The sequence below is a fragment of the Tachypleus tridentatus genome, chromosome 10 (genome assembly GCF_004210375.1).
Source record: "Tachypleus tridentatus isolate NWPU-2018 chromosome 10, ASM421037v1, whole genome shotgun sequence".
NCBI classification, from domain to species: Eukaryota; Metazoa; Arthropoda; class Merostomata; order Xiphosura; family Limulidae; genus Tachypleus; species Tachypleus tridentatus.
In genome coordinates this window covers 97,180,890-97,198,181 of record NC_134834.1, presented here as the reverse complement: position 1 = coordinate 97,198,181, position 17,292 = coordinate 97,180,890, and the positions used below count along the sequence as shown (strand labels likewise).

At 34.7% G+C, this 17,292-nt stretch overlaps 1 protein-coding gene across 1 annotated transcript; it reads left to right on the top strand.

Annotated features, from left to right (window-relative positions):
* The first annotated feature begins 6 nt into the window (after nucleotides 1-6).
* LOC143229920 (uncharacterized) lies at nucleotides 7-16,534 on the top strand. The gene is made up of 4 exons (XM_076462788.1): nucleotides 7-80; nucleotides 2,502-2,678; nucleotides 3,836-4,080; nucleotides 12,801-16,534. The coding sequence occupies exons 2-4, from the start codon at nucleotides 2,510-2,512 to the stop codon at nucleotides 12,882-12,884; spliced, it is 498 nt and encodes a 165-aa protein (XP_076318903.1). The 5' UTR covers nucleotides 7-80; nucleotides 2,502-2,509; the 3' UTR covers nucleotides 12,885-16,534.
* Nucleotides 16,535-17,292: the final 758 nt, after the last annotated feature.

Sequence of the window (17,292 nt, the reverse complement as noted above, 5' to 3'; positions counted from 1 at the left end):
CATGTATCTTCAAGCTGCTAGTCAGATAGGAAACAGTAACCCAAGTGAAACGGTGTCGGTGTTGAAGACAGATGGGGCGAGTAAGTCTGCAAAGGCTGTGTCTAGTTTGATTAGATAATTAAGTTCAACAAAACAAATATTATGTTCCTTCTTCCAAAGGTTTTCATGTCACTAGTGTGAACAAAATGAGAGTTATTAACTTTAAAAGCTTATGATATATAAAGGAAAACAAACCCCACTAATATCTTTGATATTACAATAACAAGTAAATAAAAAATTGAAGGTGCAACTCCCAAACCCAAATACCTTGAAGTTTCTATAGGTGCTGGGTAATTTTTTACAAAATTAACTGGGGTATCAGGTCTAGGCCTAGTACCTGTAATGGTGAATAATGTTATTAACATATTTGTAATTCTTGAAAGTTGAATTATTTTGCAGGACTATATATACAATTACACTCGAATTGCTGATAGGAACCACATGGATCCTCATTAAATTGTTAAAGACATTTTTATAATCTATTACTTGTGGGTTCAACAGTTTGGTAGTTGCACAGAAAACGTAAACAGCAAAACCAACAATACTGCAATTAATGCTACTACTAGGGTCATATGTAATTTACATAAAAATGATCTATAATGATTCACCCATAATTTTGGTCAGTTTTTCACATGAAGTGTTGTAATAGGTACGAACATAAAATTACTGAACATGATACAGTGTATAGAACCCCCCTAGATAATGAACTGTATGGAAACAAATTGGTGATTATCAGTGATGACAAGAAAACCACTTGTAGAGAAAAATGTATGTAAAACGGCTGGTTTGGGTTGAGAAAATTTTTATCTAGAGGACCGAACAACATTTCGATCTTCTTTGGTCATTGTCAAGTTTCTATATACAAACAAATGGCCTAAGCATGGGCAATCCAGTATTACCAGTTCTAGCCAATATTTTGACACAAGTTGAAACACAAGCAATTAACACAGCATTACATCCACCACTATACTGGTACAGATATGTAGATGACACGGTTTGCGGTTTCAAATATACAGAACACATACTTAATTTTATTAATCACATTAACTCTATGCATCCCAACATTAACTTCACATGTGAACAGGAGAAAACAATCAAATATCATTTCTTAAACAAAATTACAAGAACCGATACAATTTAAAACAGAAATCCACCGAAAATCACCCATACTGGACTATACATTCCTTGGGACTCAGCACATGAAACAAAACAAAAACTCAACATACTAAGAAACCAAATAAACACATCCATAAAACTATGCTCACCAGATAAAATTAACGATGAATTAGACAAAATAAAATAATACTTCATCAACATCAATAAGTTTCCTCCACAAACCGTAGAAAACATTATACGCACACACCTAGACAAAAAGCAAAATCAACCAAAAAAAGTAAATATATCCCACGAATTAAAAAATCACGAAACCATATACTGCTGCATACTATATATTCCCGACATCATCAGAAAAATAACCAACATTTGGCAAAAACTAGTAACAAAATATGACATTCCAGTTAATACCAAATTTATTAAAAAAACCAGGGCAACAAGTCTATACTATGTAAAAACTACACCGACAAACACCACGCCAACATTATTTATAAAATACAATGTGACCGATTTTTATATTGTAGAAACAAGTAGAAAAATGGAAACCAGATTCAAAACACACAAAAAGTCACCTTCACACGTTTTCGAACACTGCGAGTCAAATAAACACAACATAACCATAGAAAACACTCATATACTAAATAAAGAAACAAACGCAAAATTAAAGAAGCCTTACTTATACAACAACTCAAGCCCTATATAAACCAATACAAAGGTACACCTGTATACCTATATTAATAAATATAATCACGCATCTAAATACCCCCTCTACATTCCTACACTCAGTTACACAACCCCCTTCAAACATGTAGTCAGCTATCGATCAGTTACCTCTTTTCTTTCTTTGTGAACTTGACGATGACCGATGAAGATCGAAACGTTATTCGTTCCTCTACATACATTTTCTCAACCCAAACCAATTTTACACATAAATTGGTGATTATAGTTAAAGTTGTTTTTTTTAAGTATTTTCACCCAGTTAAAGAAACTACTAAATTTTTACGCTATAACTTTACTTTTCAGTATAATTTATTATGGATGTTTAGCAAGAAGTATACTGTATTTACAAACAGCACTTAAAATGTTAAAATTTCTGAATTTTCAATGGCATTTAAAACTTATATTTATTATGAATATTTGACTTAGGTTGAATTAATTATTACATTTCTAATTAGGCTTAAGAAATTAATGCACTTGTAGGTAAACTTGCAGGTGGAATTAAATATAAGGTTGTTCACAGTTTTATTATCAAAGACTTGTAGAATCTCACAATCACAAACTTGGCATGTACATTTAAATAAAAGGCTACAAGTAAAAACTGTCTGGAGAATAAAACATTGTCTCTTCAGAAGGGCCGATGAAATGGAATTTTCATGCTGTAATCACGGGTGAAGAAGAACTCCCAGTTTATCTTCGTTTACCGGTTCTAGCTCCATTAGCAGCTTCTGTAGCCATCATAGTCTTTGTCCTGGTTACGTCTTGCGTCTACGTGAAGAAGGAACAGAGACGATATAACAGGGCAGTGGGTGAGTGACTGTAACAAAACATTGATAGATGTAATTTTGGTTTAATAAAGCTTCGGTCCTGACCTGGTGGTTATGACACTTGACTCGCAATGTGAGTGTCATAGGTTCTAATCCATGAGCCATTATAATATGACGGCTAATTTCAATAGTCGTTGATAAGAGAGTAACCCCAGGCTTGATGGTAGGTGGTGATGACTAGTTGATTATCACTGCTAAATTTGGAATGGCTAGCACGGATAGTCCTCGTGCAGCTTCACCAGAAGTTTAAAACCAAAATAAATTTCACTTAATCGCGTGTTTAAAAGATGTATGCTACCCGTCTGCACTTAGTACGTGTCAGTAAGTTGAAAAATATAGTTGATAGTATAAACATCGTACAACAGAACCTTTCTTCTGTAGTCGAGTCTTCACGTACTTCTCAGATTCTCAGCACAACGATGATTGGTTCGCGTTGCTTTACATACGAGCTCCGTGTGTGTATGACGTATATAACGGAAACACATTAGTCGATAGATAAGTCCTTACGTCATTAAATTAAAATAAAGTATGGCAGGTATATTCTGTAGACAACAAACTGTATGTGTTTGTACGAGAAGATTTTAAATATTGAAAACTTTACTTTCGAGAAGAAAAATATATTAATGAACACCAAATATAAAGATATGCTTTAATATAAAACGTCAAAAATTTAACTTTATTTTTAAAAAATGCTTATGCTATCCAGGGGCGTAGATTTTTACATTAGAATGCGTCGAGTGCACCGGTCCACCTGGCAACTGTTCGGTGTTCTGGTGGACCAACCTGCCCCTGGAACAGTGCCTCCTCAGTAGGTTTATTTGTATGTACTGGCTTACATTATTTGTTGGAGCAATATTTAAAGGAACGGCGTTTGTTTTCTGAAAACAAAAACAACATTCATGTTTGTCATTCTAGCTTCACATTGTGTCCATAATGTTGCTTCTTCACGAAAGTGAATAATTTCAACTTGTGTATCGTGTATAGAATATAGTATCTTATTTTAATAGAATGGTAATTTACATCCACAGTGGCAAATGTACGCATCATTGGATAAACTTACTCATAGTGAGAGATCTGAGAAAGGAGTTCATTTGGATACAATATAAAGTGGGTTTTAATTAAACTTCTTCCATTTCCAGAAGCAGTGACCGAGAAAATCTACCCGTACAGTATGAATGGCACCTTACCCCATCGATATGTAGACCTGGAGAAAACCCGACCACTATTACAGCCACCTCCACCCCCTCCAATGTTCCCACTGCCGCCTCCACCACCACCAGATGACTACCCTGCCTCCTCCTCTACGTTACCAGTAAATGGTAATAACAATACTTCCGGTGACAGAAGGAGGTTAAATAAAGGAAGAGAGCCCAAGTCTAATGAGGTATTTACAGCTTTATTTAAAATTTGTGATATAAAATTATATTTTGGTGGTTTGTGCAAAATGCAATTGAAAAAAATGTATATAAAAATGTCCGTTTTTATTCAGTTAGTAATAATATTGACATACATATCACCAAGGCACATAATTCAATGAAACTTAGAATTAATGGGGAAAAGTGTCTCATTAAGGGAATAATGGAAGCTCATGTTACGTATTATAAAGTATCCTAGACCAATCTCCCATTTGTTATGTTACGTATCACTATTTCAAATAGCCTGAAATTTTGATTAATGAAGTTAATTGAATGTCGGTATGAATTAAATTTATTATATTCGGCAACAAGATTGATGAACACGATTTTCTTTCTTAACACAAATGTGTTTTAATGTACAAACAATACAATTTATGATAACGGCTATTACAAATAATGACTTATGCAGAGGATTTATAAACTTACAATTGTACATTACTGAATTTTCTCTCTGGTCTGGAACTGAATATTTTATAGACTGTTCACCCTGGTAGAATTAATTTCGAGTCGATATCGATACAGTTTACTATCTAGCTCTTCACACAGCTAGTAACGTTTGAAATCTACTTGGTCAGATACAGTGGAGCGCCATTAAGCCGCGGACCAGTAAACCGCGAAATCGCTTAAGCCGCTGTAGCAAGTCTTGTCCCAAAATTTTTGATGTATTAAATCATTAAAAAAATGTGAAATAAAATGGTTTTAAATGTATTTTATTTGTTTTTTCTTATTGTTTAACTGTCAGTTAATAAATTCGGTATTAAAAATTTAATAATTTATGCAACTGCGCAATATCGCTCCAATGAGATTTAAAATGACGGCCCGCACGTAACATGGGAAGACGAAACTTTACAGGGAAAAGCGAACCATCGCAATGCATCGGTCGTTTGTATTAAAACGGCACTTGTCAATTGTATCTGAATAGTCTATACATTAATATTATAATGATCACGCAATGGCCCGGATGAGGCTCCTCGGCGGAGCTGTTGGCGACTTCGGCTTTTCAGTCACAAAAGTTTAAGCCGCGGTTAAGCAGGTTGACCCCCCCCCCAATACCGCGTCTTAACGGCGCTCCACTGTATTTATAGTTTCCTGATTAATAAACGTTTATCACAGTTATAACTTCTAAGAGTTATAGTATACTGACTATAGCTGATCAATATTTGTCTATTCCCGTTCCGTTGATTACCTTTTATAAACTTGAGAGGATATTTTCTAAAATTTCCAGCTAAGGCAACAATACTCGTATTTACATACATACACATTGTTGATTCTTACACTCAAGACTCTTCTACAAATTTAGTGAATAGGTGGGAATTTCGCAATACACATTTAACAGCATAAGTTGCATGTATTTCTAAATGTGTATTTAACTGAAACAAACATCGATAATAAAGTAAATAAATAATAGTAAATACATTACAGTCCTTTGTAGATTATTAATTCCTGGGATACATCTATAAACAATAATGGGAAATGAACAAAAGGACTGATGTTAGTCTTACGTTATTTCAATAGAGAATTAAAATATCATGGATTTTACAATATCCTGATTAGTGCTAATTTACATCGGTATTATCCTATGCCCCTGTGACATCGTAGGTAGTTTGAATATTTTCACTACCGATATAGAAACCATACAGAAGTTCTAGTATCATCATCGCTTGCCACATAAAGCCAGGCATCGAAATATATTTGAATTTAATATGCTAATTGTGAACTTGCGAGGAACTTATTTCTCATGTAAGTCGTGATCATTGAGTTAAAAAATGAAACAACTACTTTCCACTTTATATGTATTACGAACCGCCGTGTCTCCCTGAGTGTTCGTCAGTATTTCGTTTGAAAGACCTGTTATTACAGTATTCACTGTTGAAATGAATAATGGGTTGATGCGAAATTTTATTTCACAAATCAGAATATTCTACACTAAATTGTTAGAAACTAATAACACTGTCTTTCAGATTTCAAACATTGACGTAACTTAAACAATAAAAATATAGATTTACTGATGTTATTGTTGAGTGTATTTTAGCCTGACTGAAATATTCAACAATTACTTTCCATGATGGGAGGTGTAAGTAGTTTTTCGCTCTGGTTCTGAGCGAAACCAAGAGTGTAACAAAATTAACTTTTCTAAAGCTCATGAAATAATTTAAATTTATATATTGACTTAAACTTTTCCATCACTGGGGACGGGTATTTTTGTCTGTAATAATTATACACAAATTCTCTATTCTCCATTCAGCGTAGCACTTCAGTAACAAATCAAAAATGTTCAGACAACATCGGTTCCCTTACCTATGACTCTTATGCTCATTAAAATATTTTAACACCCTGCTAATTCTGTCAGTTACATACACGTTGTATACTTTGGCACATCTTTTGTTGAAAGTAAATAGGGTTGACAAGTTTATCTCCAGGGGAAACTGTTCAATTACAATTGCTGATCTGATGCAAACGTAAAAACTTAAGTTCATAAATTATTGTTTATTTGAAACTTATTTACTTTACAATTACTTATGATGCTTTGTATAAGAATGTAATGTTTTTTTTTGTGGGTATGTTTACATTTATTCGATTTAAAATAGTATTTCTTCCACATTCATAATCTAGTGAGTTCTTAATATTTCAAGCCTTATTTTGATTCTTATGTCCTTTGGAGCCATTCAGTCCCAGTCAGTTGAAACTATATTTTCTAAATCCTTGTGTAAAAAAATCTAATCAAAACACCTTTGATGTGAAAAAAAAAAGGTTCGACCAAAGCGAATTTAGTAAACGACTGTAAGGAATGAAATCAAACCTGGTGGAAAAATTGGTAACTACATTTATAGTATTGGTAATAATTTTACAACAATTATTCATTCATTAGTTAACTAGGCCTAGTATTTTGTTTTACTCACCTTCATGGCCCAAGTTGACCGAAAACGCGGTCTGATTAAGTAATGAACTTTCTGTTAAGAAACCACAACAAGTAATAAAGTAACACTTGATATTAACCATTATTAGTTTTAGGATCGCATCCTATCATTCGTAACAGACCTATATTTTACAGAAACAACCAAATTATTTATAGTAACGCTGTGGAAACTAGAATAATAGTTTCATGTCATCACCCGAATGCACTCGGTATAGCCGTATCAAGCATCATCATTATTTAAGTTAATATCATATGATGCTAATCGCTTTTTAATCAGGATAATTTTAAAATATTTAGTACATTTTAGGCTAAAAGCGGGAAATTAATAATCAATGATAACCATCTACTGGTGTGATTATTTTGAAAACTTAAGTTATAAACTGCTATGCTTTAAATCAGCTATCTTTAATTCGAATGAAAAAAACAACTAAAAAAGGTCAATTTTACTTCTAGCTGAAGCTGTAGTAAAAATGTTACCGATAGCTTACGTGACCTTTTGTGCAGGGATATGCAACAATGTTGGTCAAAACTGAGCGGCTTTTGTTAGCTAACTTTGCATATGTGACTTACTATTTGACAAATAATTGTAGTTTACAAAGATCTATCATTGTTCCAAATTTGATTTTAAAAAAATTCATGACAATTATTTTTTATCACAAATAAAAGAAAAAAAACAGTCCGTCAAAATTAGAGATTTAATATCTCGTGCATTTCGTAATAGATTCCCTCAAATTTGGGTGTATGACGTAAGGATCCAGTAAAGTACATTCACTGAAAATGTGTGATAGTTTCGATCATCGCAGTCTGAGCTACAGAAAGTGGGGAACTGCTAAGTCATCACTCCTGTTAACACATAGTGTGTCTTGTATGTTGTTTTGGTGGCCAGAAACACTGCCGAATGTCTTGATAATAAACCAGTTTATTCTGACTTCTGCACTTTAAAATTATCTTTCATTTTATAGGTTTTGAAGTTATAAAGGCACTCTGGTGTTCAGCTGTTATTACCTCTGTTCTAGGGTGGAGAATTACTAGCTTAGAACTAATAAATTATGATAAAATACTGTACTGGAAAGAGAGGGGGGTAGTTAGCCTTAATAGGGTACTGGAAAGAGAGAGGGGGGTAGTTAGCCTTGTAGTAGAGCCTTGGATTTCATAGCTAGTGAGCAAATTTCAAACCCTTGCGATATTACTAAATATCCTCTTTTTTTGCACAAAATTTAAGCAGTGGGTGTGTTGGTGGTAGGGTGCTGTTGTCAGTATTTAAAAGACAGACGAGATTATTTAAAATTTGACGAAAAGGCATTTTGTAAAGTTTATATATAAATATCGTTTTGATTGAACATAGGTGAATGACATTTCATAAGTTTAAAGCAAACAGAATACCGGGAATATACGTATGCAGATTGTTGTGCTCTCGCAGAATATGAGTTAAACATAGTACAGTATTTTTCAGTGTTTGAAATTACCAGTTAAGTAGCCCCTCGCCAGTACAGCGGTAAGTTCACGGATTTACAACGCTAAAATCAGGGGTTCGATTCTCCCCGATGTGGCTTTGCTCTAAGAAAACAAAACCAGTTAAGTTGTGGAGTTCAGTAGCCTGAAGCAACGGAATGATTGTGTTGCCAGATAACTGTTCGGGATTTGTAAAATAAAACGCACAATAACTGGCGCCAGGATCTCTCTTTATATAACTAGCATAGCCCTGAGACTGTTCGTTTGAGAATAATGGCTTCATAAATGAAACAGATCCATGACGTTTTCATATATATTCATGTTCTGTTGAACGTAACAAGTTATCGCCAAAATGAGCATTTCCGTTTTCGATTTTCTGTTTTGTAGATTGTTACAATAATAAAGCTTCATACTTCGTCATACACGCACGTTGAAACATGTGCAACGAGTTAGAACTGAGTGTTTGCCCCAAGATTGAGATGTTTTACCAGCATTATTGAACAGAAGAGTTGTTCATTTGAGGTAAAATTGCTTACCCGTTAAGAGCACGGGTATTGCTCCCAGCTTATCTGGTGATACATGTGACCAAGAAATTTTACAGGATACAAGTATTTTAATTGGATCGGCCTATTTACAGAAGTATTACTAGCTTGTACAAAATTATACTTCACACTCAGTGACGGATAAAAATTAAAATATCCACGACCGTGTGTATATAAAAGGACTAGCCTCGCCTTATTTTTCTGAAGTAACTTCCTTCACTCCAGTTTTAAAATAAGTTCGACACGTACAGTAATAAACGTGATGATGGTAATACATGGGTTATATACATATTGGAATCATAAACAAGTAATAATCTGAAATAAATAAAAAACTAGTATTTTGTATGTGGGTTACTTTGTTCTATATTCAACTTTGCATCTAATTTTGTTATATAATTTACCATCCTATGTTTGTGAAATATGGTTTTATATATCCCGTATTATTTTTTATAATTCAACCAAGTTATTTAATTGCCTGTCAGTTTTTACATAAGCACATACAGCCTTAAGAACGTTTAGACTGAAACTTTGCGCAGGTATAGTTTTACATTATTTGTCATATGTTTGAGATATATGTCTTGCTTAGTTCTTTTCCTGGTAATTGGGTCAGAATCTACCTGTACTTGTTAACAGTCAGAGTGCCATCACCTTTGTGTAGATCACGGACACCATTGGTTGAGATGCAGCTCCAAATGTAAATGTATATTGATTATGATGCTGCTTTACATTTAGAACGAACTTTCTGTCGTTGGTCGCTTTCTCCAAATTCAAACTTGGGATTTGTTATGTAAAGTGGACACGTCTCCCACTTTACTAATTCCAATGTTTGCGATTTAACTTCTATTTCAAACCTTTGATCTGGTTAACTGTTCTCAGCAGCTACTCGTCTGGCTGCTGCTAATGTGTATTTCACTGTTCTCAAAATAATATTCACATTTGTATTTATAACAAGGTTCTTGGCAACACCCGTACTTCGTCTGATACGTCAAGAACATACCTGAAATATTTCACATCATTTGTCGAGCTCTTCTACCATAAACAGTGTCAGTTTCACTAACCTTTCAGAGTCTTTCATAAAGTTCTTGTACCAAAACGTGTTATTGATCAGCCAAAACTTTTGATTTCTACATGCTTGTCATATAGTATTTCATTCCTAGGAGGAAGCCATTACCAGATTCGTATTACTACTGCTGGGCACAGTATGACTGCTTGTAGTTTTATAGAATTCACACTGGTGTGACATTTTTCATTGGTTGGATTGCAGCCAATCACAGTGTGAACTTTCAACATGTCTGCACAAATATTTTTACCTTTCATAACCTTTATCCTTACTATTACCATAATTATTTATGATATTGTATCACAGTCATTTGGTTTTAACAGTTTCCAGTTCTAAAGCACATATCACTGTTTTATATAAACATATGAACCCATCGTCTAAGAACATAGATTAGTCGTTAGTTTTTTATTAGAATAAAACGGACGATCAGAAATAGGTTGACCAATATGCCTGTGGCAGTAAAATTTAATATATTATCGAACGTCGCCCATGGTATGTGCCAACTATCATTTCTGAACATTTCAACAGAAGAGATCCGTTTCGCCCACAGTCGGACGTACGAGTGTTCAAAGTTTCCCTCAACTAACGCATATGCCACACTACATATTCTTTGGCTGAAATAACTGTTACAAGAGATTGTTTGAAACTAAAGTAATATTGGTTAAGCTTACATCATGAACTTCGACTCCTAAAACAGGGTAATATAACTGTTGAACATTACCTTGTATTCATTTCTCACAAAACAATCGCAACCAAAGTCAGCTGTCAGTGAAGTCCGTAGGTGATGTCTACGGCGTTTCGCCTTTTATCTGAAAGCCATGGGAAACTTCAATACCGGTTAGAATACGAGGGCTGTTCAAAAAATACGCGGACTGACGTCATAAAACAAAATGTACTTTATTTAGAAGTTACAGGTGTGGGACCCTTTCAAAGTACTCTCCTCCCCAACGCACACACTTATCCCAACGGTGTTTCCACTTGTTGAAACAGTCCTGGTACGCTTCTTTTTTAATGTCCTCCAGCTCCTTCGTCGCATTTGCCTTAATCTCGGGAATCGTCTCAAATCTTCTTCCTTTCAAGGGTCTTTTGAGTTTGGAGAACAAGAAAAAATCGCAAGGAGCAAGGTCAGATGAGTAGGGGGTGGGTGGGGAAGAACAGTGATCGAGTGTTTGGCCAAAAACTCACGAGTTCTGAGGCACAAATTTCGCAGCAACGCGGTGCATCTTCAATTTTTCGGTCAAAATCTCGTAACAAGATCCAACTGATATCCCACACTCTTCAGCAAGCTCCCTGACAGTCAGATGTCGATTTGCCCGCACCAGGGTGTTGATTTTGTCAACGTGTGGGTCGTCAGTTGACGTGGAAGGACGTCCAGGACGCTCATCATCTTCAATGGACTGTCGACCATCCTTAAAACGTTCATGCCACTTGAAACATGCCGTACGCTTCATAGCAACATCACCGTAAGCCGTGTTAAGCATAGCAAAAGTTTCAGTCGCAGATTTTTCAAGTTTAACACAAAATTTCACAGCAAGTCGTTGCTCCTTCAGGTCATTCATTCTGAAATCCGCCAAACGAAAAAATCGCACTTCACTTGAAACCGCGTAGCTGATACACAAATGAAGATATCTGCAATCGGGAAATGGCGTCGTAATCAGCTGATCTGTGCGAACCTAGCGACACCAAGCGGATTCCCCTGGAACCAACTGGAGCCGCGCAATTCAAACAGTCCGCGTATTTTTTGAACAGACCTCGTAGACCAACTGCCCTTCTCTCACTAGGCTTTTGTATGGTCACATTATGTTCGGAGCAACCATAGTCTCCCTTCCTCTTTCCCATAAGCATTTTGTGTGGATGTGTCACTTATAGTTTCCCATTCTAGTGTTAGTCGCTCACTTTCGAACCAAAAGAAAAACAAAACGAGGGACTTTAGAGAATCGTATAAAACTTCTTCATATAATTCTCTCTCTTTCTTTATATATATTTTAAACTAAACTCCTAAAACACCGACCAGTATTGGAAAAACATTGCGTTGTGTTTTCTTATCTATTTATCGTCACATAAGTACATTATTTTCCCACAGACTGTGTACTAAGTTGCATATTTTACAAAGTTAGGTACATTTTGTTGACAGTCTCGTATATTAAAACATATTTTCATATATGTTTCAGTCATGGATTCTTAGCATTTATAATTTAAAAACTGATCGGTAGGTTTTTTATTTTTTTTGCACGTCACACACACACAATTATACTGAAGAATCAAAACATTCTTACATATACGAATAATTTTGGCTGTGTAAAGTTTTTGGACATCTTGCTAAAAATATATAGTTAAAAGTGGGGGGATGCAAGGTTTATGTGACCGAGCGGACAAATGGAATACGCCCAACCTTATAGTGGGGTCTTGGAAGCTCGTGGGTTCTGCATTGAATATCATGCATTCCCCTGGTTTTTGTGAGGGTAATTTTACCAATTTTAGTACTTTTATGGTGGGAGGGGATAGATTGAAAAGTGCTCCTCTCTCCCGCCTGCTACGCTACACTGGTACTATCCGTGTATATCCGGAATGTAGTGAACTTATAAACAGAAACTAATGTTTTCTATATAATTAAAATTAACTGAATGTGTAATTTAAAAAGAAAAGGAGAAGTGCTCTACTGTGAAATGAGAGTACCACCTTTTTACCGCAGATAATTAATGACAATCTATCTTTTAGGGTTCAATCGACAGCCGACGGCAAGGGGGTGGAAACATGATCCAGGAACGAGCAGAAGTGCACAATTATGACGAAGCAGCATGAGACACCTCACGTGTTAGAGATCACGTGGGTTCTCATTAACCTATCGCGGCCCTAGATGTTGTGAAGTTTTTTGCTTGGTTATCTTCTTTCTCGATGTGGGTGTGTTCAGTTGAGTGTTATGGGTTACCATGACAACCTATAAACATACCTGTTATGCTCATCACAAGAAATTTTCTATTTGCTCGAGTGACGAAATTGTTGTTACCAAACGCCGAATTTGTTTTGTTAACTCGAATGATGACGTCATCTCTGGTGACCAAACGGCAACAAGAAGAAACTTAAATAGCCAATCAACAACAGAAGGTAACTTGTAAGATGTGGCGTAAACAAAATTTAGTAGGAAAGAAAATAACGTCTTTTTAGTTTCAGTAGTAGTAAATAATAGCCATATATATATAGAATCTCGAATGCCATGGGCATGTAATACAATAATCAGTGGTGGAGTTAATCCGGTTGTATTTGTATATTCTTAACCCCATCTATACGTACTTTCGCTTCAGCCACTTCTACACGAGAGATAGTTGCTGTTTTCATTATCTGATGCCATAGAAGTGTCACACATGTCTAGTATTCATTGGGATACTTGAAAAATCACAGAAAAAGTTACTGATGTAGGAATAATAAGGAAACATTTCTTCAACACCCCTTCCCCCCTTACGTGAGTAGAGGAAGTTTCTCTTAGGAAATATGATGTCCCTATATCCCAAATATTCCCTTTTTACTTGGATGAACGCAGACACCCACACATTACAGGTAAAGATATGATTCCATCCAGCAAAACCGCATGTACCAGTTCTGAAAGGACTTGACATATAGTCGTTGATATATTAATTCCTGATAATTATAGAAAGATGACGTCATTCTCCGTGTGGGCTTCACAGGACGGTGTCGCTTTAAGGTTGCTTATTGCTGTGGTCGTAATAACGTATTTATAGAAGGCTACTCTTTCACTTTTGAATAATAAGTAAGTTGTTCATACGGGCCATCCTCATTGTTTTGCTATTTAGGATGTTGCTGTGTGTGTGTATTTCAGTATTGTAACCATTCGTAATTAAGCCTTACGATTACCTGATGTAGTTACGTCACTACTGATGTATGTAGTTGCTTAAGGGCCAAGATGATTTTTTTTTTTTTTGTCAGGAAATGAAACTTGAAAATCGCGCGAGATGTTACAGTAGCTATTTTACGAGCATTTAATAGGTGGTTGTTTGATTGCGTAAAATTTATAGAGTAGAGCTTAACAGATTGGTTCCTGTCCTCTACAATACTGTGGCATATTCCTTCCTAAACTTTAAATATTTCTAACTTCGATATCGTAACAAAACAACAACACATGAAACGACTTTTGACATTGTTTCGAAACATGGGAGCAGCGCTGCTTCACGTGGAATAAATTTAAGAAAACACAGTAGATCAATCACACCATTATTGCCGTGTTTCGAAAGAGACGTGGATGATGTAACACGGAACCACTCTTCTCTTCTATGAGGTTTTCGTTTATAGTCTGTGTTGTAGACGTAGTATTGATATTGTAGCGCATTTGTACTTTTGTAAACTATTAATTAATGTCTATAATTATTTCAGTTATTATTCATCAGTTTTTTTTTTCTCTGTAAACTATAAACGCGAATGAGTAACAATTGTTGCTATCATACTTTATTTTACATAAAGGTCTGAACTGAGTAAAGGGTTTAACTTGTTCATTTATACAAGTTTTATTATTAAAGAAAATAATGATTACCCTTTAGTTTACTATTTATTGTTTAGTGGAGATATGTGACTCTCTTTTGAAATGTATACTTAATTTTATGAAGGTTTTCGTGATATTCATTTGGAGATTTTTTAAAATATTTTGTATGTAATATTTAAGTGCATTACGTGTTTATTGTAGTTTTTCTTTCAAACATAGGCAGCACACTGCAGCTTTCAGTAAAAGGCCAATTCAGTCAGTGTGATTTTTAAAAATGTGTATAGGTGTTTTACTTCTTACACTTACATTATGAAGTTTTAAACAGCTAAAACACAATTTTTAAACCCCCATATAAGTTTGTTTATTATAGTACCCAGACCTAAACGATACAACTTCGTTATTAAACAATATTGATCTGTCTATTTCATAAGCAGCGATCACGTGGCCAGTGTCTTGGTTTTATAACTTTGACGTTTAGCGACGTGTTTCATTATCAAAGCTCAGTAAGCGTAATAGCTTTTTTTGGTCAGTTTTTATTTGCAAATCATACGTTCACTCTTAACTTCTCCTCTGAAGGAAAAATTACGGGAAAAAAGCTTGAGTGATTTTAGGGAAGTTCAATTTCAGACTTTTCCATTTTGTAATCTTAGGTAGCTCACTCCCCACGTGATAATGCTAATACTGCAGAGGAAGAACACAACACCAAACGATCGTTAGATAAAACGTGATTGGTCCGCAGTAGTTATTGACATGACAACAAGAGAACCTTTCAGTGTTAAATCTCAGAATATTTCCAGGTTTCGCTGAAATACAAGGATTTTTTTTTTTCGTGAACGTTTTAAAATTAGAACTTGCATAATTCATTGCATTTCTTTTTTTATAATATAAATACTCGTACGATGGCCTGTTTTAGGGTTAGCGTCATTCTCCCATAACACGCATTGTACGTAACAATTACTGTCGTTTATAGCACGTGACTTATCTTCCACTATTTAAAAATTTCCAGGATATAATATTCTTTAGGGGGAGGATGTTACAGTGAGGGAACGAACGTCGCCCATCTATCCAGGGTTCGTATACAAACGATACACGTACTTAAACTATCGCTACTTGCTACGAGCACAGATAGCCCTCGAGTAGCTTTGTGCGAAGTTCCAAAAAACAAAACAAACAAACAAACAATACTTACTACGTGTTAAACATGTCTCTTTACAACAGTTACCTCGTGTTAGAAGTAAACACGCTAACAACAGTATTTATATTTAGTAGTCATTCTTGATATTATATTTTCACTTAACGCTATCCAATTAGTCTATCAAATGATAAAGTTACCATGGTAAATCACGTAAGATGTTCGCATATGATGGTGCTGTAACATTGTTATTTGTACATAGTTCTTTTGTGTGCTCATATTTTTACCACCAGAATAACCCTTACGTGTGTGATGGGCAACATTGTTACTCGTATCCTGTCTATAAAATAACCACATATTAATTAGGTAAAACGAAATTTCTATCATGTATGTAAATTATTTTGAAATCGCTTTATTCCCATATATAAATTGTCTTTAGTTAAATATTCTAGGCACAGTATATAAAATTCACTTTAAAAATAATTTTCACGAAGTTTCTTAATTAGGTTATTGGTCGTAAACGTTAGGGGGAAATTAGGTTGGTCTTAAAAGTGAATTTTATTTGTTGTGTCTTTATTTTTCGAGAGAACACTTTTTATACAATATTTTCGACGTTTCGTGAGCCTTTAATCCATTTTCTTAAGTTGTTGTCAGTTATTAAGTTTCATTTAGGGTCTTTATTGTTCATTATGCAATATGCTTCTTATACATGTTTCCCTCTATCAGTTTCTGCCACATTAGACTTAAGAGTTTGTAGTCCTTTTTTAGACTACTTTATTTGTGTAAATTTTCAAACATTGAATTAAAAACTTACCCAAACCTAAAAAAGCGTATCTTTTGTAATTTAGCTTCTAAAATTCATGCCAATAATGTGTCCAGTTAATGGAAGCTTCAAAACACCTGAATTATTACAATAGTAAATAAATGAATAATTGAATCGATACTGACAGGAATAACGCAAGTATTATATGGATGTATCGCTACATATATTTATAAATTCATTAAATATTGTTTTTACCTTTTCCTACATTAAATCGTTTATTTATTTTCACGTTTCTTATTTACTTTCTTGCATTTCGATCTTAAAGAAACGCACGTTTCTGTCAATCATAGCCAATGGACAGGCATCATTTACTCCACTGGTTATTCAGAAGTAGTTACTATTAAATGGAAGAATATGACAGGTCAATTGATAATGGCAGCGCTTGTCAAGTCGTTTATTTTAAGTAACAGTTTGTTTTGTTTGTGAAAAAACAATTTGAATTATGCATTTAGATAAAAACACAAAAAACTGAATGTATGGGTATATTTCAAAATGCATCTGCGCAACGAGAACGTTCTGTATCATGGAAACTTAGTAAGATCTAAAACACTGTAAAAACAACAATAAACATTGGAGCTAAAGCCTTTAAATACTGATTGTATTTTTTTTAGATGTGGCCCGATGGTTAGGACTCTTGACTCGTAATCTCTGTGTCGCTGGATCGAAACCTGTCGCCCAACATACCCTTTCACCTACTATATATAATAAAATGGTCAATCCGACAATTTGTTGCTAAAGAGTGTTCTAAGAATTAGCGGTGTGA